The sequence below is a fragment of the Haliotis rufescens genome, unplaced genomic scaffold (assembly GCF_023055435.1).
Source record: "Haliotis rufescens isolate VD_foot unplaced genomic scaffold, xgHalRufe1.0.p SCAF_19, whole genome shotgun sequence".
Classification (NCBI taxonomy): domain Eukaryota; kingdom Metazoa; phylum Mollusca; class Gastropoda; order Lepetellida; family Haliotidae; genus Haliotis; species Haliotis rufescens.
In genome coordinates this window covers 12,697,226-12,723,030 of record NW_025963879.1, presented here as the reverse complement: position 1 = coordinate 12,723,030, position 25,805 = coordinate 12,697,226, and the positions used below count along the sequence as shown (strand labels likewise).

The 25,805-nt window shown below is 38.7% G+C and overlaps 1 protein-coding gene across 2 annotated transcripts in view; it reads left to right on the top strand.

Annotated features, from left to right (window-relative positions):
* The first annotated feature begins 1,950 nt into the window (after window positions 1-1,950).
* The window catches only part of LOC124138912 (protein CBFA2T1-like), a 135,694-nt gene continuing 111,839 nt past the window's right edge, over window positions 1,951-25,805 (top strand). Inside the window, exon 1 of one of the 2 annotated variants that reach the window (XM_046505811.2) lies at window positions 1,951-2,127. In XM_046505811.2, the coding sequence (XP_046361767.1) occupies window positions 2,028-2,127 (100 nt within the window). In that variant the 5' untranslated portion in view covers window positions 1,951-2,027. The remainder of the gene's footprint in view (window positions 2,128-25,805) is intronic. The other variant, XM_046505812.2, reaches the window with a different exon arrangement.

Sequence of the window (25,805 nt, the reverse complement as noted above, 5' to 3'; positions counted from 1 at the left end):
AACACCACCCCAACTCTCTGATGATGTCTCTCCATCCCCCACCCCCTGTATCCAGGAACACCACCCCAACTCTCTGATGATGTTCCTCCATCCCCCACCCCCTGTATCCAGGAACACCACCCCAACTCTCTGATGATGTTCCTCCATCCCCCACCCCCTGTATCCAGGAACACCACCCCAACTCTCTGATGATGTTCCTCCATCCCCCACCCCCTGTATCCAGGAACACCACCCCAACTCTCTGATGATGTTCCTCCATCCCCCACCCCCTGTATCCAGTAACACCACCCCAACTCTCTGATGATGTCTCTCCATCCCCCACCCCCTGTATCCAGGAACACCACCCCAACTCTCTGATGACTGTGTCCCTCCATCCCCCACTCCTGTATCCAGGAACACCCCCCCCCCCCCCCCAACTCTCTGATGACAGTGTCCCTCCATCCCCCACCCCCTGTATCCAGGAACACCACCCCAACTCTCTGATGATGTCCCTCCATCCCCCACCCCCTGTATCCAGGAACACCACCCCAACTCTCTGATGATGTCCCTGTATCCAGGAACACCACCCCAACTCTCTGATGATGTCTCTCCATCAGTCACAGTGCATTCTCTCCCCTGCCCCACTGCAGGAGAGATTATTGGCCCTACACGCTGGACGATCTGCATCTGGTCCTGCTATTGATGTAGCATGTTTCCCTCCTCAGCAGCTGGGTGCAGTAATACTGCTGCTCCCCACACAACAACCAGGAGATGGTGTAACATGTGTTGCTGCAGATCACGTGTCAATCATCCAGGTGGGCGGGGTCAGGAAGGAGTGAAGGACACAGTGTACACCTGTCGGATTGATCGAGAGATGGACTAAGTGGAGTAATAAACTCCCCATGCCATCGCCACTCAATGAATGCTCATAGTCTTTAATTGACGATACTTGCTATATTGTCTACTTACTGTTTAAATGGATGATATGTGAAATCAACCAGTATGAAATATACATGACATTAAACAGCAATTATAAGCATTCCAATGGATTCTGATATTGACCAGTTCCTGAGAGGTTATGAGAGGGCTTCTGATGCTGTAAAACAGAACAGGTGTATTTTAGCCTGACAAGTTGATGGATATATCTGAAGTTGATATTGAAAAATATTTGAAAGATATATAACTGCTGACACTGTGGAACTAGTAAATATAAACAGTCTCATGATATGACTGGCAAGGAAGGAACTAAAGTAACAGGAAATATGTGCCCTAGAACAATGGATTTGTCAGTGTCTTATAGTAAAGGATGCATGTGACCTGTGATATTGACATGATATGTACGAGTATATATACCATGGTGGAGGGATGTATACTGTGTCCTACATACACACTGTAGATACATACATGTGATAGACAGATGGAAACAACAGCTGTCACTCAAGTCCTGACAGCCTATCACAGACATTTAATGCTGAAATTAATATTGATTTATTCGATCAGACTGTAACAATTGGGAAGTGATAGCAGATGATAAATGGATGGACAGACAGACAAACTGTGATAAGTGAAAGTGAGCAATAGGGCAAAAGAAAGCTTCACGCTAATCCTTCCTGCTGTAGACACTGATTTGAAATGATAAATATTTGATGGTATACTGTGAAATGATTGTATGTCACTTAAGACCCACTCACCCTCATGGAATCGTTTGGTTTGTTTTATCAATGAGATGGCCAATGAACGTGACGTATTCCAAGACTGCAATAGCTAAACAGCAACAAACAACCAACCTTTTTTAGTGTCAAATATAGATTATTATTTTTAAATATTCATCAGGTGCACTGAGGAAGACTCCAGAAATGCATCTTCTCTTTTGTGAAATGTATGGAAATGTATTTGTAAAATGTAGTTAATTCATTTTTTTGACCCTGATCGTGATTGTGACAATTGTAGAGCTTCCTTGTTGAGCATCGGGAAATCAGTTTAACTGACAACCACAGTTGCCTCATCGGTTTCACTGGAGAATCTTTGACAGTGTTGGACTGACTGAAATGGGGGAGAGATTGAAGCCCCTAAGCTTGATGAATCTGGTTAAATCAAGCCCCCAGCGATACAATGGGATTCCCTCTCATAGGCAGTTCAACCAAAGAAGTAGGTCAATTTATAATTTTCCACACTGATTTTTTGTATGAGTTAATGTTTATTTTTTCAAAATTAAGGTTGAACAGTAGCATGGCTGTAAGGTAAGAGAAGGCGATGATGATTGTTGTTTGTGACGTTTGGGATGATGATGATGATTGTTTGTGACGTTTGTGATGATGATGATGATTGTTGTTTGTGATGTTTGGGATGATGATGATGATTGTTTGTGACGTTTGTGACGATGATGATGATGATTGTTGTTTGTGACGTTTGTGATGATGATGATGATTGTTGTCTGTGACGTTTGTGATGATGATGATGATTTTGATATTGATGGTGATGTGAGACACAGTATTTAACTATCCTGTAATATCCCATGTTTATGGGTGTATAGGCGATACAGTATTTGATTATCCTGTAATATCCCATGTTTACGGTTGTATTAGAGATACAGTATTTGATTATCCTGTTATATCCCATGTGTGTATAGGAGATACAGTATTTCACTATTGTGTAATATCCCATGTTTATGTGTGTATAGGAGATACAGTATTTCACTATCGTGTAATGTCCCATGTTTACATGTGTATAGGAGATACAGTATTTCACTATCGTGTAATGTCCTATGTTAACGTGTGTATAGGAGATACAGTATTTCACTATCTTGTAATGTCCCATGTTTACGTGTGTATAGGAGATACAGTATTTCACTATCGTGTAATATCCCATGTTTACATGTGTATAGGAGATACAGTATTTCACTATCTTGTAATGTCCCATGTTTACGTGTGTATAGGAGATACAGTATTTCACTATCGTGTAATGTCCCATGTTTACATGTGTATAGGAGATACAGTATTTCACTATTGTGTAATATCCCATGTTTATGTGTGTATAGGAGATACAGTATTTCACTATCGTGTAATGTCCCATGTTAACGTGTGTATAGGAGATACAGTATTTCTATCGTGTAATGTCCCATGTTAACGTGTGTATAGGAGATACAGTATTTCACTATCGTGTAATGTCCCATGTTAACGTGTGTATAGGAGATACAGTATTTCACTATCGTGTAATGTCCCATGTTTACATGTGTATAGGAGATACAGTATTTCACTATCGTGTAATGTCCCATGTTTATGTGTGTATAGGAGATACAGTATTTCACTATCGTGTAATGTCCCATGTTTATGTGTGTATAGGAGATACAGTATTTCACTATTGTGTAATATCCCATGTTTATGTGTGTATAGGAGATACAGTATTTCACTATCTTGTAATGTCCCATGTTTATGTGTGTATAGGAGATACAGTATTTCACTATCGCGTAATGTCCCATGTTTATGTGTGTATAGGAGATACAGTATTTCACTATTGTGTAATATCCCATGTTTATGTGTGTATAGGAGATACAGTATTTCACTATTGTGTAATGCCCCATGTTTACGTGTGTATAGGAGATACAGTATTTCACTATCGTGTAATATCCCATGTTTATGTGTGTATAGGAGATACAGTATTTCACTATTGTGTAATATCCCATGTTAACGTGTGTATAGGAGATACAGTATTTCACTATCGTGTAATGTCCTATGTTTACCCGTGTATAGGAGATACAGTATTTCACTATCGTGTAATGTCCCATGTTTACGTGTGTATAGGAGATACAGTATTTCACTATAGTGTAATATCCCATGTTTATGTGTGTATAGGAGATAAAGTATTTCACTATCGTGTAATGTCCCATGTTAACGTGTGTATAGGAGATACAGTATTTCACTATCGTGTAATGTCCCATGTTTACATGTGTATAGGAGATACAGTATTTCACTATCGTGTAATGTCCCATGTTTACGTGTGTATAGGAGATACAGTATTTCACTATCGTGTAATGTCCCATGTTTACGTGTGTATAGGAGATACAGTATTTCACTATCGAGTAATGTCCCATGTTACGTGTGTATAGGAGATACAGTATTTCACTATCTTGTAATGTCCCATGTTTATGTGTGTATAGGAGATACAGTATTTCACTATTGTGTAATGTCCCATGTTTACGTGTGTATAGGAGATACAGTATTTCACTATCGTGTAATGTCCCATGTTAACGTGTGTATAGGAGATACAGTATTTCACTATCGTGTAATGTCCCATGTTTATGTGTGTATAGGAGATACAGTATTTCACTATTGTGTAATATCCCATGTTTATGTGTGTATAGGAGATACAGTATTTCACTATCGTGTAATGTCCCATGTTTACGTGTGTATAGGAGATACAGTATTTCACTATTGTGTAATATCCCATGTTTATGTGTGTATAGGAGATACAGTATTTCACTATCGTGTAATGTCCCATGTTTACGTGTGTATAGGAGATACAGTATTTCACTATTGTGTAATATCCCATGTTTATGTGTGTATAGGAGATACAGTATTTCACTATCGTGTAATGTCCCATGTTAACGTGTGTATAGGAGATACAGTATTTCTATCGTGTAATGTCCCATGTTAACGTGTGTATAGGAGATACAGTATTTCACTATCGTGTAATGTCCCATGTTAACGTGTGTATAGGAGATACAGTATTTCACTATCGTGTAATGTCCCATGTTTACATGTGTATAGGAGATACAGTATTTCACTATCGTGTAATGTCCCATGTTTATGTGTGTATAGGAGATACAGTATTTCACTATCGTGTAATGTCCCATGTTTATGTGTGTATAGGAGATACAGTATTTCACTATTGTGTAATATCCCATGTTTATGTGTGTATAGGAGATACAGTATTTCACTATCTTGTAATGTCCCATGTTTATGTGTGTATAGGAGATACAGTATTTCACTATCGCGTAATGTCCCATGTTTATGTGTGTATAGGAGATACAGTATTTCACTATTGTGTAATATCCCATGTTTATGTGTGTATAGGAGATACAGTATTTCACTATTGTGTAATGCCCCATGTTTACGTGTGTATAGGAGATACAGTATTTCACTATCGTGTAATATCCCATGTTTATGTGTGTATAGGAGATACAGTATTTCACTATTGTGTAATATCCCATGTTAACGTGTGTATAGGAGATACAGTATTTCACTATCGTGTAATGTCCTATGTTTACCCGTGTATAGGAGATACAGTATTTCACTATCGTGTAATGTCCCATGTTTACGTGTGTATAGGAGATACAGTATTTCACTATAGTGTAATATCCCATGTTTATGTGTGTATAGGAGATAAAGTATTTCACTATCGTGTAATGTCCCATGTTAACGTGTGTATAGGAGATACAGTATTTCACTATCGTGTAATGTCCCATGTTTACATGTGTATAGGAGATACAGTATTTCACTATCGTGTAATGTCCCATGTTTACGTGTGTATAGGAGATACAGTATTTCACTATCGTGTAATGTCCCATGTTTACGTGTGTATAGGAGATACAGTATTTCACTATCGAGTAATGTCCCATGTTACGTGTGTATAGGAGATACAGTATTTCACTATCTTGTAATGTCCCATGTTTATGTGTGTATAGGAGATACAGTATTTCACTATTGTGTAATGTCCCATGTTTACGTGTGTATAGGAGATACAGTATTTCACTATCGTGTAATGTCCCATGTTAACGTGTGTATAGGAGATACAGTATTTCACTATCGTGTAATGTCCCATGTTTATGTGTGTATAGGAGATACAGTATTTCACTATTGTGTAATATCCCATGTTTATGTGTGTATAGGAGATACAGTATTTCACTATCGTGTAATGTCCCATGTTTACGTGTGTATAGGAGATACAGTATTTCACTATTGTGTAATATCCCATGTTTATGTGTGTATAGGAGATACAGTATTTCACTATCGTGTAATGTCCCATGTTTATATGTGTATAGGAGATACAGTATTTCACTATCGTGTAATGTCCCATGTTAACGTGTGTATAGGAGATACAGTATTTCACTATCGTGTAATGTCCCATGTTTACGTGTGTATAGGAGATACAGTATTTCACTATCGTGTAATGTCCCATGTTTACGTGTGTATAGGAGATACAGTATTTCACTATCGTGTAATGTCCCATGTTTACGTGTGTATAGGAGATACAGTATTTCACTATCGTGTAATGTCCCATGTTAACGTGTGTATAGGAGATACAGTATTTCACTATCATGTAATGTCCCATGTTAACGTGTGTATAGGAGATACAGTATTTCACTATCGTGTAATGTCCCATGTTAACGTATGTATAGGAGATACAGTATTTCACTATCGTGTAATGTCCCATGTTTCAGGTGTATTTGAGACTCAGTATTTCACTATCATTGGCCTAGAGATCCGGGGTTCTTCACTTTTGTTGATTCGATACTGGGTACTGTAGTTTACATTTCGAAACAGAACATTTACTCAGAAATGTGTCATGATCTTTATGAAATCTGTTTTGGCTGTGAAGTAGTTTTAAAGACATTAAAAAGATGAATTAGCATTGAAAACATGTTTGAGTTGAGACAGTCATTATTGTACTGTAACATTGATGTGCTCGGAATATTCTATTTAATATCAGACCAGTAAGTGTTCTAGTTTAATAGATTTTCTCAAATGCAGAAGAAAAAGAAAATGTAGTATTAGTTTACATTGATAATCGCTGAAAAAAAAGATAATGTAAAGTTATAAACTCTTCAAATTTTATTCATTTAAATTTCTGTGATGTGTTAATATGATACTAGCTCTTTAAATCAAATGTAACAAAAGTTCTTAAAAGTAAGGGTATCACACTTACTTACTATTATAAATAAAATAGGAATGATATTACTTAGGGTAGTTTGTCTATAAAATAAATAAAACATTTGGTCAGGCAAATGAAATTAATTGTTTATGCTGTTTATCTTACAACATTATCAAATCATGGAAGGACACAGAATCTGCTCAGAGACTCACTTGTATAGAGTTGGCACCCTGCTTAAGATGATCCCAATGATTCTGACAGGTAGTATTACATGCAGAGGATTCCTACTGGTGGACTACCTCTTGAAAGGTCATACCGTTAATGGCTAATGAGATGCTGAACTGTTTAGGCAACAGCATGAGAATATCAAGGTTAAATGTTGAGGAAAACCTACTAGAGGTGTGTTCTGTGAAGACAATTCTGTTGTCACTGTGGCAAGTATGATGCAAATCAAGATGACATCATTTCTGCTGTGGTGGACTTTTTGCACCACCATGAGGAAGATTTCTACACAAGTGGGATCCAAGCACTCCAGCATTGTTGGAAAAAGTGGGTGGGTGGACGTTGGAGGGGATTAACTTGAAAAATAATTCCATCAATGCTGTCCATCATAGTTAGGCTCAGAACTTTTCAGCCTCCCCTCATATCATGGGTTTCATCCCAGACTCACTCTAATCTGTTTTCCCCATCACTTCAGGCTTTCCTCTCAACACTCACTCACTCACTCACTCACCATGCAATATATATATAGGACTTACAATCAATTGTACATTGAGCCTGTTTAAGTTGATGGTTGGGTCTGGGTCTGTTTTAGTTGATGGCTGGGCCTGATTTAGTTGATGGCTGGGCCTGATTTAGTTGATGGTTGTGTCTGATTTAGTTGATAGATGTGTCTGTTTTAGTTGATGGTTGGGTCTGTTTTAGTTGATGGCTGGGCCTGATTTAGTTGATGGCTGGGCCTGATTTAGTTGATGGCTGTGTCTGATTTAGTTGATGGTTGTGTCTGATTTAGTTGATAGATGTGTCTGTTTTAGTTGATGGCTGGGTCTGTTTTAGTTGATGGTTGGGTCTGTTTTAGTTGATGGCTGGGTCTGTTTTAGTTGATGGCTGGTCCTGATTTAGTTGATGGTTGGGTCTGTTTTAGTTGATGGTTGGGTCTGTTTTAGTTGATGGCTGGGTCTGTTTTAGTTGATGGCTGGGTCTGTTTTAGTTGATTGTTGGGTCTGTTTTAGTTGATGGTTGGGTCTGATTTAGTTGATGGCTGGGTCTGGGTTAGTTGATGGCTGGGTCTGGGTCTGTTTTAGTTGATGGTTGTGTCTGATTTAGTTGTTAGTTGTGTCTGTTTTAGTTGATGGCTGGGTCTGTTTTAGTTGATGGCTGGGTCTGTTTTAGTTGATGGTTGGGTCTGTTTTAGTTGATGGTTGGGTCTGTTTTAGTTGATGGTTGGGCCTGTTTTAGTTGATGGCTGGGTCTGTTTTAGTTGATGGTTGGGTCTGTTTTAGTTGACGGTTGGGTCTGATTTAGTTGATGGCTGGGTCTGGGTCTGTTTTAGTTGATGGTTGTGTCTGATTTAGTTGTTAGTTGTGTCTGTTTTAGTTGATGGCTGGGCCTGTTTTAGTTGATGGCTGTGTCTGTTTTAGTTGATGGTTGGGTCTGATTTAGTTGATGTTTGGGTCTCATTTAGTTGATGGTTGGGTCTGTTTTAGTTGATGGCTAGGTCTGTTTTAGTTGATGGTTTGGTCTGATTTAGTTGATGGCTTGGTCTTGGTCTGTTTTAGTTGATGGTTGTGTCTGATTTAGTTGATGGTTGGGTCTGATTTAGTTGATGGCTGGGCCTGTTTTAGTTGATGTCTGGGCCTGTTTTAGTTGATGGTTGGGTCTGATTTAGTTGATGGTCGGGTCTGTTTTAGTTGATGGTTGGGTCTGTTTTAGTTGATGGCTGGGTCTGTTTTAGTTGATGGCTTGGTCTGTTTTAGTTGATGGTTGGGTCTGATTTAGTTGATGGTTGGGTCTGTTTTAGTTGTTAGTTGGGTCTGTTTTAGTTGATGGCTGGGCCTGTTTTAGTTGATGGCTGGGTCTGTTTTAGTTGATGTCTGGGCCTGTTTTAGTTGATGGCTGGGTCTTGGTCTGTTTTAGTTGATGTCTGGGCCCGTTTTAGTTGATGGTTGGGTCTGATTTAGTTGATGGCTGGGCCTGTTTTAGTTGATGGCTGGGTCTGTTTTAGTTGATGGTTGGGTCTGTCTAAGTTGATGGTTTGGTCTCATTTAGTTGATGGTTGGGTCTGTTTTAGTTGATTGTTGGGTCTGTCTTAGTTGATGGTTGGGTCTATTTTAGTTGATGGCTGGGTCTGTTTTAGTTGATGGTTGGGTCTGACTTAGTTGATTTTTGGGTCTATTTTAGTTGATGGCTGGGTCTGTTTTAGTTGATGGTTGGGTCTGATTTAGTTGATGGTTGGGTCTGATTTAGTTGATGGCTGGGTCTGTTTTAGTTGATGGCTGGGTCTGATTTAGTTGATGGCTGGGTCTGTTTTAGTTGATGGTTGGGTCTATTTTAGTTGATGGCTAAAGTATCAGTTGGTGGTTGGATTTGTTTTGGTAAATGATGAACTTTTCCACTCGTCCGGCTTCTTTACACAGAGAAGAGTATCTATAATACCCTTAAAACTACTCAACCTCTCATATGTGTCCGCATTATGTTTCATTACTCGGCATATGTGATCAAGGATACTTTTGACCCTGTGAAAATGAAGTCTGCAAGCACCTTCAGCACAAATCGAAGCCTTCTATTCTGCTACAAGATGCAAAAACACATTGTGACACTTGAGTAGCACACTTGTGCACACTAAGACATTAAAGAACTGAATCACTTTTTTATCTCCTCATTGTTGGTAAGTTTTTATGAAACGAGTGAAGTTCATACTTTGTAAATGCCAAATGATTGTTGGTGTTTTGATATTGTCAGAGTATTTATTGTCAGCTAGGATGGAAGTGACAGTGAAGATGTTTGCCAGCATCCATGGCTCGTGATAGTGAACAGGGGGAGATGCTGCAACATAGCATCATTTGGTCCTAATCTTATCAAAAGTGTACACGATGAAAATGTTAAAATAGAATCGTTGTTATACTATTTACTTCTTTTACAAACAATTCTTTTTCATTGTCTTTATTCAATCACATCAAATAGACTAAAAAGAGATCCACTTATCCAGATGTCAGACATCTAGAAATCCCAACTGACAATCCCAACTGACAACCCCAATGAGAATATTACTTTATCAAAAGTATAATTTGAATTTTATGATATTTTTCAACCAAAATGGTTAATTATATAAAGGATAAGTCACCTTTTACAGCAAGCATGGGTTGCTGAAGACCTATTCTACCCCGGATGCTGCCTAGAACAGTACATTCAGTTGTACTTTGGCATGGGTTCTTCCTGTGGAGTGAAACACTGAAGTGATACAGGTCATGGACAACTGAATCCCACAATCTATAGTATGGTTCTGACCACCAAAGATGTGGAATTCGAACTCCCAATATGCAGATACTGACAAGGCTAGGGGAAGCAACTCTTCCTCTTTTGTCAAAAGCCAATGCAGGGCATGCTGTTCAACTGCTCTGATGGACAGTGAGTGAGTGAGTGAGTATGGTTTTACGCCGCAATATTACAGCAATAACACCATAGGGGACACCAGAAACAGGCTTCACACATCTCGGGATTCGAACCCGGGTCTTCGGCGTGACGAGCAAACGCTTTAACCACTAGGCTACCCAACTCCACCCTGATGGACAGAAAAAGTGAGATAGACAGACAAGATAAGCGACAGGTGGGAGGACAAGAACAAAGCAAGAAGTTAAACCAAGTACACAACACAAATATCATTCATTGCTTGTGAAAAACGCATGATTGGCGGTTTTGGAATCAGCTGCTCTCTGCTGATTAAGTGATATCTAAAAAATCTGACATTTCTGCTTGCCTAATCCATTTCTTCCACCTTTTAACATAGAGAACAATTATGAATGATTTGGTTGAGCAGCAGCCAGCTTGTCGGGCAGCATCCAGTGCATCAGGCCACACTGAGATGCAGCTCCAGCCATGGCCTTCCATCACGGCACAGGAGCAACATGCACAATCTCTGTGGTATATCGAAATCATCTTTAAACATGTTGATGGAGATAGGGTAGGGATGCTTTGTGAGTCTTCTTGAAAATTTTGGTAATAGTTGTGATAATGGGACCTTTAGAATATTGTTTGGACAAAAAATATATTCAGGATGATTATGAATGAGTATGTGAATGTTGTTTAAGGTCAATGATACAGTCCATCTGTATGGTGACTTGTTAATAATAGCCAAACCAGGCATTGATATTATGAGCAATATTTCACCAACTAATACTGTCATTAGCCTTGCTCCAAGGCTGTACTGAAAGATAAGTCCATGGATGTGTAGTAATTCTATCCTTATATAGGCAAGTCTAGATAAGTGGACAGTACAGAATGCCATTCTCTTATAAGGACAACTTGTTCTTATTATTTATACAATCTAGAAATTGTGATTTCAACTAATACTTATTGCCTTAGAGACTTGTGCAAGTCCATCCTGTGAGGTGCTGGGAACCTTACGATTCTAACCTGTGTTCCCCAGTAGGTGGGAGAGTCTATCTCTGCACTGGATGGAGTGTTGGCATTCTATGTGGATAACTGTGCTTATATTTTATACAGATGAAAGTGCTTATATTTTGTGTAGAAAAAAGGTTCACTTTTGTAGAACATGGTTTTTATGTTTTAATACAGATGAAAGTGGATATATTTTCTTACAGATGAAAGTGGATATACTTTCATATAAACTGAGGAGCAAAGAAAGTATGCCAAGTTTGTTTTTGATGTAATCGAAAATTGAAAGAACTGTTGATGGATTTGCAACCGCATGACCCTACCATGTTTGAAATGTTGTAAATTTGTGCTGAAAAAGGATAAAATGACGAAGGTAACCATCAACAGTTGTGTATTATGAGGAATTTCTTTTTTAATTTATACAGTTTTAAAGCAAATTGTATTTTAAAAAATAAAACCATGTACAAGTAATCTTTGAGTGCTAACTAATGTCAGTACAGTTCATTTTTGGGATATATCGCTAACTTAGTTTGCTAACTGTTGAAAATCAGATGTATGATAAAATCAACTGAGAGGTATAGATCTAGTTTCTTTTGCTCCTCAGTTTAGATGAAAGTGGTTTTATTTTGTATAGACAACAGTGGTTACATTTTTATATACCAGTAGATGAAAGTAGTTATATTTGTGGTTAGAACATGGAAGTTATATATTTACAGAGATGAAAGTAGTTATATTTGTGTGTAGAACACGGAAGTTATATTTTTACATAGATGAAAGTAGTTATATTTGTGTGTAGAACACGGAAGTTATATTTTTACATAGATGAAAGTAGTTATATTTGTGTGTAGAACACGGCAGTTATATTTTTACATAGATGAAAGTAGTTATATTTGTGTGTAGAACACGGAAGTTATATTTTTGTATAGATGAAAGTAGTTATTTTTGTGTGTAGAACACGGAAGTTATATTTTTACATAGATGAAAGTAGTTATATTTGTGTGTAGAACACGGAAGTTATATTTTTACATAGATGAAAGTAGTTATATTTGTGTGTAGAACACGGAAGTTATATTTTTACATAGATGAAAGTAGTTATATTTGTGTGTAGAACACGGAAGTTATATTTTTACATAGATGAAAGTAGTTATATTTGTGTGTAGAACACGGAAGTTATATTTTTACATAGATGAAAGTAGTTATATTTGTGTGTAGAACACGGAAGTTATATTTTTACATAGATGAAAGTAGTTATATTTGTGTGTAGAACACGGAAGTTATATTTTTACATAGATGAAAGTAGTTTCTTTGTTGGTAGAAAATGGTAGTTATATTTTTACTTAGATGAAAGTGGTTATATTTATGGGTAGAACAACGTAGTTATATTTTTACTTAGATGAAAATAGTTATATTTGTGTGTAGAACATGGTAGTTATATTTATATATAAATAAAAGTAGTTATATTTTTGTGCAGAACACAGTGGATATATTCCATATAGTTGATTGTGGTAATAGTTTATATGGGTGACAGTGGTTATATTCTTCAATAGGTGGCAGTGGATATATGTAAGCTGTTTTCTATATTGCATCATCTGATGTATATTTCTTTATCTGTGCCTGTAGAACAGCCTCATATGAGTTTGTATCATTTTTATGATTAAGACAGCTATAAACTGATAGTAAGTGGTATAGATTTCAGGGGTTGTGAAATGTACAGCCTAACAACAGCTGTGAAGTGTTTATTTTGTAAAGTGAAATTGATTTATTATGGCTATGATTGAAGAGTAATCCTGTGGCTAGTAATAGTGTTATGAGACTTTAAAAAACAAACGGATCCAAGAGCAGTTTAATTCATATTGTTTTGGTGTTCCTATCTATTAACTCCTACTTTTAATAGAAATCACTCCCGAAATAAAATAAAAAGTATGACACTACGACTTAATTCATATGTCTACTTTTAGACTAACATTTAGCCTCTGTAATGAAAATAGTTCAGAATAGTTAGCCCAGATAATCTCTTTTTATAGTTTTATAGTTTAAAAAACACAGATTTTTTGCTTACCATTTGGCATGGGTAGGGCAATATGAAATTAAAAAAATATTTATCTAGCTCAATATATATTCCCATCTAGTATTGTTGGTTGGTTAAGTGGGAAAATAGAAGATAATGCTATATCAATGATGTTTACCATATTTACATGTATGTGTATTTATATTTGCTAGAGAAAACTTTACTGTGCTTTTAATTATTTATTATTTCCAAAGTTCACATTTACATACTTGATTGATTGAATAAAACACAAACAAAAAACATGGTTGAACAAATATAAATATTTTTCTTTTAATTTTTGATTATTTTCTTTGACGAAATAAAATTGTGTCGCCCAATGCAGAAGGGACATATTCCACGACCATTGTGTTAAAGACATATTAGGACTGTTCTTGCAGAAAAAAAGTATTGTAGAGCTACCTGTGTAGAAGGAAAATATTCTATACTATTTCAGATATTCCATGGCTTATAATGCATGTAGGAACCAGTTTTGTTAATAATTCTTCAGAAAAGAACCATGCTATAACTATTTTAATGGAGAAATTATCTCGTACCTAATTTCGTTTATCTGACTGACTCATTAATCCGACATAATCATATGCAACCAACCATGACGGATTAACGAGACTTGACTGTATCATATATCACCGTCTGTGAAGCGACCCCACCTATCAGGCAAGCACCTTGCCTTCAAAATTTATTCGAATTTATATACCCCATCTACCCGCATCTCCAGCGCATATACAATCCCTACATTTGCAATAAAAACATCTTTATTCAACTCTATAGCCTCTCATAAAGACCCTGAAAGAAACATATCCAATCTCCCAAGCAAGTCTACATTACTTTGGCAATGTAAATTCATATTCTGGTCTCCATTTTATAATATTTATTACATATAGAATGACATTTGAAAGAAGAAACATTTTAAAATATTTTTATTTCAGTGACTAAATGTTAGTCCATAAATCTAGGTTACAAATAGGCTAAGCAATAGGGCATCCTCGTCCCCATACTCCTCCGTATCTTCCTGCATGCAGTGGCCAGAGCCACCTTGATAGTCACTTACCCATCACCAGCAACCTGCTGTGTGCATCACACAGACTTAATGGCCAGATTATGAAGCTCAACACTCTCAAGTGTTTAAAGAAGAGCTATTTACTCAACTGACCAAATGCCTTGATGTGAGGTACATATGTTGCAGCTGACCACTGATTGATATTCAAAGGGGATGTTTTGTTAAACAGGCTTTGTGAAGCGTCACCGGGTTTAGGCTTAGGAGGACACGACCTGCTGAACACCTGGAGGAACCAAACATACCAAATGTGTTTTCACTCCACAAAATAATGCCCTGACGGATTTCACTTTTACCTATAATTATTTTAGTTTAATTTAGTTTAATTTAGTTTAATTTAATTTAGTTTAATGTGATTAGATGTTAAAATAACATTTTCCTTTTTGTAAAAATATTTTCTTGGGCATTTTTCTACTCTATGTGGATATTTTCGTACATGATTTCTGACCTTTGAGTTAAAGGACCTTATGGGTGAAAACAGTTTTTTAGGACCACAATATTATAATTCATATATGTTACAGAGATACATGGCATCAAACATTTGGACTCATTTTCTGCAAGTCCCATTTTCAAACTTATAACTGTTTATGTAATAATTGCAGTTTTTAGATATAATGTCTGATTAATTGAAAGTAGACATGTATGAGGAATTCTTTTAATTACATTACAAACTATTAAGAGAAAAATAAAATATTATTATATATTCATGTTTTGTATATAAGTAAGTTGACATCTAATGTCTTTCTTTTTGACATCACAGCACAATTGTATCCTAGGTGGGTCACATTTCTTGATCATTTTAATGTCTTTGTCTGAGGATTTGGTAGGACGAGTGAGAGTTGGTCCTCAGCAGCCTGTGTTTGTTGTAAGAGGCATCCAAATGGATCAGGTGGTCAGACTTGGTGGTCTGGTTGATTGTGTGTCATTGTACCAATACAGCGTGGATCATTGCTCATGATATCAATCACTAGTTTGTCAAGTCCAAACTTGATTTTTGACAGACCGCCATGACATGGCTGGAATACTGAGGAGGGTGGTTTAAAACAACAAACAAACAACAGATGAAGGCAGTTGACAAAATCACAATTCCAAGACCTGGCTGATTAACTGTCAGATTTTACTCTGAGGCCATTGGTTTGCTTGCTCCAGACATGAACTCTAATACCTCATACACTGCTTAGTAGCATGTACCATAATGATCAACCTCTTCTCTAATATGTAGGGGCGGTCAGGTAGCCTAGTGGTTAAAGCGTTCGCTCGTCACGCCGAAGACCCGAGTCCGATTCGGTACAAGGGTACAATGTGTGAAGCCCATTTCTGGTGTTCCCCGCCGTGATATGGCTGGAATATTGCTAAAAGAGGCGTAAATCCATACTCACTCACTCACTCTGATATGTTAGTGATCATCTCTCCTATGGCACTGTCTTGCAGCAAGGCAACAATGGATGCCACAGTATACATTAAGGCCAATCAACAATTGGTAGAAAGGCGGACATTTCTTGAATGTGCAGCCTAGAACATCTCCTTCATGTATTGTTTACAATTTGTAATTTTAAATAGGTTTCTTTCTAATTTAAGCTAATTAAAACAGTGCAAACAGAGATACTGGTGGTAATGTAATTATCTCCAGATAACGTTGGACCACAGAACCGACAGACAGGTTTCTCCTCCCACCTTGTGTTCCCCATTCCTTCAGTACCTGTCACAGGAAGCGTGGTGGCCTGGATGGGGGTTGTTAGGAATTAATCTGTTAACATTTAAGTTCCACGATGAACATGTTTTCTTGAATATTCTCTAGCTTTAAAAAAATGTATGATCAGATTCTATTGCTGATCTATTAATGATCAATTAAAACCAAATTTTAAAATTATTTTGAAATTTCTGAAACGTTATGATAGATTGTAGGAATGCTTCACAGTTCAACTGCAAACTTCTTTTGGTGTTGTTTTTTTTCTATAAAATTCAATAAAAATAAAAAAAATTGAAATTCATTAAATGGTGAAAAGTAGAACTAGATTTGTTTTGAAAAATATATCATAAGTTTGTCATTCGCTCAGTGCCGAAACAGTATGATAGCTTGGCGCCCCTTTAACTGGCCCATCTATGCGGCACCAATAGCAGGGTTGCAGGCAGTCTGGCAGCACAGTGTTACAAGTGTATGTATGTGTGTATCGCTGATGGAAGGCAGAAGGATCCGAGGCCCATGTGTTAAGCAGACTGGCAGAGTTTGGTTTCGCAAGCTGTTTGCCACAATCAAAGCCACATGTTAGGCTTGTACACACTGGCGCCAGCCAGTCGCAGACAAATCTGGAGAATCACTCCTCCTGACCTCAGTCAAAACAAAAATTCTAACCATATGAGTTTGCCATGCCTTTCTAATGGTTAAATACTATACGAGTAATTGGAAAGCCACATGGCCTCGCCTATCTGTTCTCAAGTACAGCACTTGTGCCCCACTCACTGCCGTTCACTATACCCAAACGTACCTCCCGAGGTGCACATTCATCGAATTCTACCTCAATATTGCTTGTTGGCAGGTTTTTTAAGTTCGGGGTATTTTGGTGGGGAGGGAGGAGGGTGTTTTTGTGGTATTTGTGTCCTCTTTGGCGCCAGGAAGAGGCATATCAGCATGCTTCATATCAGATTTTTCACAAAATGTATAAATATGCCGACATTTCTGTCTGTTGGGAAAATCAAAATGATATGATTGAAATGCATTTGTAAATGATAACTTGGTGTCAAGACCACACCTTTGGAGTGTCGTTCACCTGTGTCTGTCATTATAGATAAGAGCAAAACGATGGCTGTAATTTACAGGTTTTTTGTACATGTCATTCCTCATGGGTTTTATACTTTGTACTAGCAATTTTCCTTGTCCGGACTCCCTATTCTCATCACAGAAACTGTATGTAGAATTTTCTGTTCTGTCATCCTAACTTACATTGTTATCAAACAACCTGATTATCACACTGAACAACATTGAGGGATGCTGTTCTGATGAATGTGTTGTTGAAAACATGTCATCTTCAATCTATTAGAGGAGTCCTGTTGGAGAGAGCACATTCCGAAAATATGGTCCAGTTTCACTAGCAGCAAGTGTCCACAGTCATACAGCTAATCAACCACTGCCGCCATGTGGCCCTGCCAGACACACCTACCATTGCCCCTCCCCCTCCATGCCTGTCCTGGAATGTCCTGTGGGGAGGGGGTGTTGTGGTGAATTACCCCATCTTGTTTGACAGGGCACAGCTCTGCTTGTTTATGGCAGTGGTTGCTGGTGTGGCGGCTCTGAGGTCACTGCGTCTGTCTCCAGTCAACATTCTGTAGTCTTGAGGTCCAGGGCTATCTGCAACTGCCTGTGTTGTCTTGATGGAGGTCCTGGGCCTGTTCACTGTCATATCTTCTGTTCCTCTGGGTTATAAAGGCCTCTGTTCGCAGTAAGGCGGAACATTGAAATTGGAGGGCAGCTGTCATCAGTCGGATGTTACGTAGTGGATCACTATCTCAAGGTCGCCATATGTTTATGTCTCTGATCGTGGTTAACATTTTTGTCCTGTTTGAGGAAATTACAAGGTCACAGGAGTATTTTGAGAGGCTTGTGGTCAGATGACAGAGGTGCATTCAGGGTGAAAGAACATGATCGGGATCAGAAGTGCGCTTGTAAAATTGAACAAGGAGAGTTTGTTATTTGACAGGACCATGTCTGGAAAGTAAGTTTGTTAGAGTTTCCAGGTCTGTTTTGAGGTAAAAAGTTCTTCCTTCTGTAAACCAGGAATTCAGTGCGACTAGCACATTGTGTATGAAATTATTTATTACACCAAAAATTGTGTTTAAAAAAAAAAAAAATGTAAAATTTTGATTTAAAGTTTAAAATAATTTCAGAGTCATGGTGCAGGGTTTGAAGACTTTCTGTATGTAGTTATGTTAAAGTATGGGAGTTACGAACTCCTTAGCACTAAGGGCTCTTTGTGGAATGAGGCCTAGAGCTATAGGAAGATGTTTGAGTCTGGTTTGAGGTCGCAAGAGGTCTGTTCACGTGAAGATCCGGGATAGAGCCCATGTTTCTCCTAAGAGGCCACTATGCTTGTCATAAGAGGTGACTAACAGTATCGGGTGGTCAGACTTGCTAATTTGATTAATTCATGTCATCGTATCTAGGGTTGCGACGGGTACTCCAGTACCCGATAACGGGTCGAGTAGCTTAGGACTCGAGTCCAATTTTCAGGACTCATGTACCCTTTACGAAATACTGAAATAGTGCAATGTTACAAATTACAATACAAGCCTAGATCACTCAGACACATTTATTACCCATGTCACGACTCACGTGTCAGGCAGTCATGTGATCTTGCCGTTTCCAGTGCTCAATGACTGGCGCAAGTTTACTTTGATATTCTGCGTCACTTGTGGTTTTAGGTAAGCCATGCAGGCATTTAATGAAAAACATACCTTAGAATAGATCATTAGATGTTTGATGACCTTTTATTCGCAAAAGCACTACAAATAAGTGGGACAACATTGAGTCCGAGTCCGGTTCGGGTATTGTCTGCCGGGTACTCGAGTTCAGTTTTCGTACCCGGTCGCAACCCTAATCGTATCCCAATTGCGTAGATCGGACTCAATTATTTACAGACTGCTGTCATTTAGCTGAATATATGCTGAGTGGGGCAATATACAACATACAACCAACGACAAGAGGTCTTCCTTCTGCACATTAGGAACACAAGGAGTTTTGGGATTTGTCAAAAGTCAACAGTTCCAGCATCCTGAATGAATATAGAGACTACACTCGAACGTTCATTACAAGTTGGCAGTTTGATTGGAGGGAACATTTATCCATGACAGATGAAGAGTCAGAGGGTGGTTCAATAACGCATCTGTCAACAACAACCTATGATATCTGATCAAACCATCTGGTGATTTTCAGATGTGTGTGAAATAACACAACCTCTGGGCAGAGCCAAATCAGAACACATGGGAACACATGGGAACACTTGACTATAATATATAACGTTATATCTGGTGACATATATCTGGTGTCATGTGTGCACAAGCCAGCTGCAGTCAGACGTCAACTTTTCTGCAAACCTGGGACGTGTGGTTGGATCACCTTGAATGGTGGTCTAACACTTACTCTATGAAAACATTTCATTAAAATAGTTGTGATTCTCTTTTTCAATAGAACCTTTACCCCCTGCTTGAAACTAGACTTGCATTTGTTTGATCTGGATGCCTAGACTTTTAGTACAAAATAATTAAAACATGATAAATTCCACAGTCATGGTGAAGGACTTGGACTGGGTGTGAATGTGTTATTAACTATGGGGTCTTGGGGTCTTACAAGAGTCTGCTCAACATTGCCAAAGTTTAACTAGGCTAATGATACATTGCTTGACCTCACCTAGTTTCTTCAGTGAGTGAGTTGCTGGTTCAGTTGTATTCATGGACACATGAGTCATCTAGACCTATACAGGTGTCTGTCAGTGCACAGTCTGGTCACTGTCAGGTATTCACAGGCTTGGTAACATGTGTTGCTGCATGGTTGTGGGAGGCAGCTGAACCTGGTGTCGTATGGAGGCCAGAACCAATGTTTCTCAGCAGCAGGAAGATTTACAAGACTTTGAAGCCTTCACTTTGAACTTGTGTACCTAATGCCTTCCTTGGATTCATAAATCATACGGGCCCATGAAGATCCGGGTTAGAATTGGTCTTCAGCAACCCATGCTTGACGTAACAGGCGACTAACGGGTGGTCAGGCTCGCTGACTTGTTTGATGCATGTCATCGTATCCCAATTGTGTATATTGATGCTCATGATATCAATCACTGGATTGTCTGGTCCAGACTAGGTTATTTACAGACCGCCGTCATATAGCTGGAATATGTTTTTGAGTGCGGCGTTCAACTACAAACAAACAAACAAAAATAAATCATGTGTCAGTTAGATGATTATGTATAGATGAAAGAAATTACAGATTTATCATCCTTGTGAAATAATGGCAAGAGTTCCCAGCCTTGTGACATCCGAATGCCTAAACCTCAGAAATCTGAAATCATCAGACAGCTGGTCTTCTATGGTGCCACAATTTGCTGTACAGAGTTAGGCTTGCCAGGGAGGTGTGCCAGAGGGGCATGCATGGGTTCGAATCCCAGATTCTCTGTGATTATGTTTTTTGGTGTGTCAGCACCATACCCATTCTCATGGGTTTTACCAAAGTGGTAAATGTCTGAGATCTGCATCACTTTGGACTTTCCTTCCCAATCAAGCTGACACGTAGACTTGCCCATGTCTGTAAGGCAATAATGATGTTCAAATCATAATTTCTAGATTATTTAAATAATAAAAACAAGTTCATATAAAATACTGGTGTCCTTAGTACTGTCTGCTTATTTGGACTTGCCAATACATGGATAGAATTACTATACACCTATGGACTTATCATTCAGTACAGCCTTAGAGCAAGGCTAGCTGACACACTGTGATATAACTGGAGTACTGTTCAAAACAGCGTTAAACCAAACTCGCACACTCAAAACATCGGAAGCTGTTATTTCTGAAACCGCTAATAAATTCATGTAAGAGTGGTGTCCCCTCATATTTCCAAGTTCCCATATAAGTAATATCTTTAATATTAGGTGTGTTGACATCTGGATTGAAACACATATAGTTTGTGTAGGATGCTAGATTTAGAAGAACTGTATGTTGCCTTGATGTTCAAGGGTAGCCGATCTAAGTGTCACATGACCTCAGGATAACATGGATGGCAGACATTGAGGTCTGGACATGCCATCATTTGGGGATACCACGGGATCACATATAACATGGGTTGGGGATAACACTAGATCATATATAACATTGGTTGGGGATGACACTGGATCATATATAACATTGGAAGGAGATGACACTGAATTGTATATAACATGAGTAGGAGATAACACTGGATCCTATTTAACATGGGTTGGGGATAACACTGGATCCTATATAACATGGGTTGAGGATACCACTGGATCCTATATAACATGGGTTGAGGATACCACTGGATCCTATATAACATGGTTTGGGGATAACACTGGATCCTATATAACATGGGTTGAGGATACCACTGGATCCTATATAACATGGGTTGAGGATACCACTGGATCCCATATAACATGGGTTGAGGATACCACTGGATCCTATATAACATGAGTTGAGGATACCACTGGATCCCATATAACATGGTTTGGGGATAACACTGGATCATATATAACATGGGTCAGGGATACCACTGGATCCTATATAACATGGGTTGAGGATACCACTGGATCCCATATAACATGGGTTGAGGATACCACTGGATCCTATATAACATGAGTTGAGGATACCACTGGATCCCATATAACATGGTTTGGGGATAACACTGGATCATATATAACATGAGTTGAGGATACCACTGGATCCCATATAACATGGGTCAGGGATAACACTGGATCCTATATAACATGGGTTGAGGATACCACTGGATCCTATATAACATGGGTTGAGGATACCACTGGATCCTATATAACATGAGTTGAGGATACCACTGGATCCCATATAACATGGTTTGGGGATAACACTGGATCATATATAACATTGGTAGGAGATACCACTGGATCATATATAACATGAGTAGGAGATACCACTGGATCCTGTAAAACATGGGTTGGAGAACCCACTGGATCCTATATAACATGAGTTGAGGATAACACTGGATCATATATAACATGGGTTGGAGATAACACTGGATCCTATATAACATGGGTTGGAGAACCCACTGGATCCTATATAACATGAGTTGAGGATAACACTGGATCATATGTAACATGGGTTGGAGAACCTACTGGATCATATATAACATGGGTAGGAGATACTACTGGATCATATATAACATGGGTTGGAGAACCCACTGGATCATATATAACATGGGTAGGAGATACTACTGGATCATATATAACATGGGTTGGAGAACCTACTGGATCATATATAACATGGGTAGGAGATACTACTGGATCATATATAACATGGGTTGGAGAACCTACTGGATCATATATAACATGGGTAGGAGATACTACTGGATCATATATAACATGGGTTGGAGAACCCACTGGATCATATATAACATGGGTAGGAGATACTACTGGATCATATATAACATGGGTTGGAGAACCTACTGGATCATATATAACATGGGTTGGAGAACCCACTGGATCATATATAACATGGGTTGGAAATACCAAGGGTCACAGATACCAAGGGCCAGAGATACCAAGTTTTGTAGATATCAATGGTTGGAGTTACCAAGGGTTGGATTTACCAAGGGCCAGAGATTGCAAGGGCTAGAGATACCAAGGGTTGGAGACAACAATGGTTGGATTTACCAAGGGCCAGAGATACCAAAGGCCAGAGATACCAAGGGTTGGATTTACCAAGGGCCGGAGATAGCAAGGGTTAGAGATACCAAGGGCCAGAGATACCAAGGGCCAGCGATACCAAGGGTTGGAGACACCAAGGGTCTGAGATAGCAAGGGTTGGAGATACCAAGGGTCGGAGATACCAAGGGTCCGAGATAGCAAGGGTTGGAGATACCAAGGGTCTGAGATACCAAGGGTTGGAGACACCAAGGGTCTGAGATAGCAAGGGTTGGAGATACCAAGGGTCGGAGATACCAAGGGTCCGAGATAGCAAGGGTTGGAGATACCAAGGGTCTGAGATAGCAAGGGTTGGAGACACCAAGGGTCGGAGATACCAAGGGTCCGAGATAGCAAGGGTTGGAGATACCAAGGGCTAGAGATACCAAGGGCCTGAGACACCAAGGGTTAGAGATAGCTAGGGCTAGAGATACCTCCAAGGTCTGTTTCATCTGCTTGCAAGGTTATGGGTTTGGTTTTCTTTGATCCAAAGGAATACTACTGGTGGACTGCTATGCTCTCAATCCATATATGGCCAATATTGTGCTAATCTGCTTAGGCAAACGTGTGAGAATATCAGGGCTAATTGTCATGAAAAACGCTCTAAACGTGTGTTGTTTCACCCAAACAATGTACATGTGCACAAGTCTGTTGTAGCCATGATGGTGCTTTCAACTCTTCGAACATCCTCCATTTTCACCAGATTCCCACCACCAGATTCCCACCTCTCCCTAAACTTGAAGAAAGAACTGCCCCGCAAGAATTATGCAAATTATGCACCTTCTGCCATCTGCACCAGTCGGATCACGGCAAGAGTGTGCGGACCTCTAGTGGGATTAAGTTGACAAATAATTAGCATTTTATCCAACTCCATCAATGAAGTCCATCATAGTTAGGCACCAAACTTCTCAGCTTTCTCTTGTATCAAGGATCAGCGATACCATGGGTGAGAGATACTTAGGGTTGGAGGTACCTGTTTCAGTGTATTGGATATGGACCCAACAACAAGAATTAAGATACGGAACTTTAGGGTTAATGTTTGCTTGTCAGGCTTCTAGGTGTATGTAACATCGGCCTAATGGATGAATGTACTTCTTGGTGAACCCTGCAAGCTGTGATATGACTGCCATGTTGTTATCACTGCAGGAAACATGCATGAAGACATTCATGCACTGCTACACTGTTATGCTGGTGGCTATTTGATATGTGATAATCAGCAAGTGGAGTTCCTTTTAAAGAAAACAATTGGACTACCATTGGGATTATGGGCGAGAACTGATCTTAAGCCCCTCTGCTTGTATAGGAGCCAAGTGAAGCAAAGATCTGGTTGTTACATTTCTTACCTGTATTATCATTTACAGGCAACAATGATTTAGCTAGAATATTGCTGACTGTGGCTTAAAATTACATTCAGGGTCTGATTTAGACTCGCTAGCCGCTACTTGATTACCTCAAGTCTGGCTACAAGTGGTTAAAATAATATCCTTGGGATTGTCTCTTTAGGAGTGTGTAAGTAAAAGTTTTATATCACATCGGCAATATTTCAGCCATATAGCGATGAAAACAAGGTATTCAGTCTCTTCAGCAAAAAGATCCAAAGAACTAACAATCATGTTGTTGCAACGATATTGAAAACTTGTTATGTAGCACATAACTGAAATCTTATTTTTTGTTCACACCTCTTTTAGATATTCTCTGAATGATACTTATCGTATCATTGTGACTCAGTTTGAGATGTATAAAATGTTGATTTGAAGAGCAGGGATACTTTTTGACATAATATGTCCAATACGTTACATTGGCCACATAAATCTGAGTTAATTCCATTCATGCGGATGCAACTGCAGTGCACACAGTAATAACATGTGTGCAGAATGTGAACGCTGTGATCGGCCTGCAATACATTTGCAGCACATATTTTGTAAATCCCAGTGACTTATATCTAGAAGATAAACGTCAGGTTGCAGAGGATGGATTTCAGTCTCTCAAGAATGAGGAAAATCAAAAGTGCACAAAGTCTTGATGCCTGTCTTTATGGAGCTCTGACAGGAAGTCAGCCAGTTAGCACATCCACAGAATTTTGCAAGCAATAAACATGTTCTCCTGTGTGGGTGAGTTGCAGTATTGGTAGTGTCAGGTAGCATGGATTACACACCTGTTTAGCCACTACCTTTCAAAAGTCAGTTATTGGTCGTCAGCGGGGTTGTTGCAGCCTTTCATCATGGTCTGGTTAATTCGCGAACACCTGGTATCATCACTGATTTTCAGTGATCCATTCATATCATTTTCACAGCTATTTACCCTTTTATGTTCAATGGAATCTGTTTCGGCAGATAATTGAGTTATTCTCTGGCATTGGAGTTATATATTTAGGGATGCCTAGCAGAATGTTGGAGACAGATTCCAACCTGGGTTCCCACTGGATCATCAAATTTGAGTTAGCAAACAAAGTGATTTGTGAATGTCTCGAAACTTGCTAGGACTGACAATTAGGCACAGCGTAGTTCCTCTTTAAGGGTGTTCTGTAATAAGTATGGCCATGGTTTGATCTGGTAGACATTCATGTTGTAATCTAAGACAGGTTTGAACTGGATAGTTTATGAATCCTTCCACTCACATAAATCACAATCTTCTTTTTCCGCGAATTTTACGAGAATGGACAATTAAGAAGCATCATTATTATTTCAAATGGACCATTTCCAGAGATGATTATCCTTACCTACATTACAATTTGATAATTGTAAGTTATGAGTTTAGAAGTTTCTGTATAATGACTGTAATAGATTGAGGG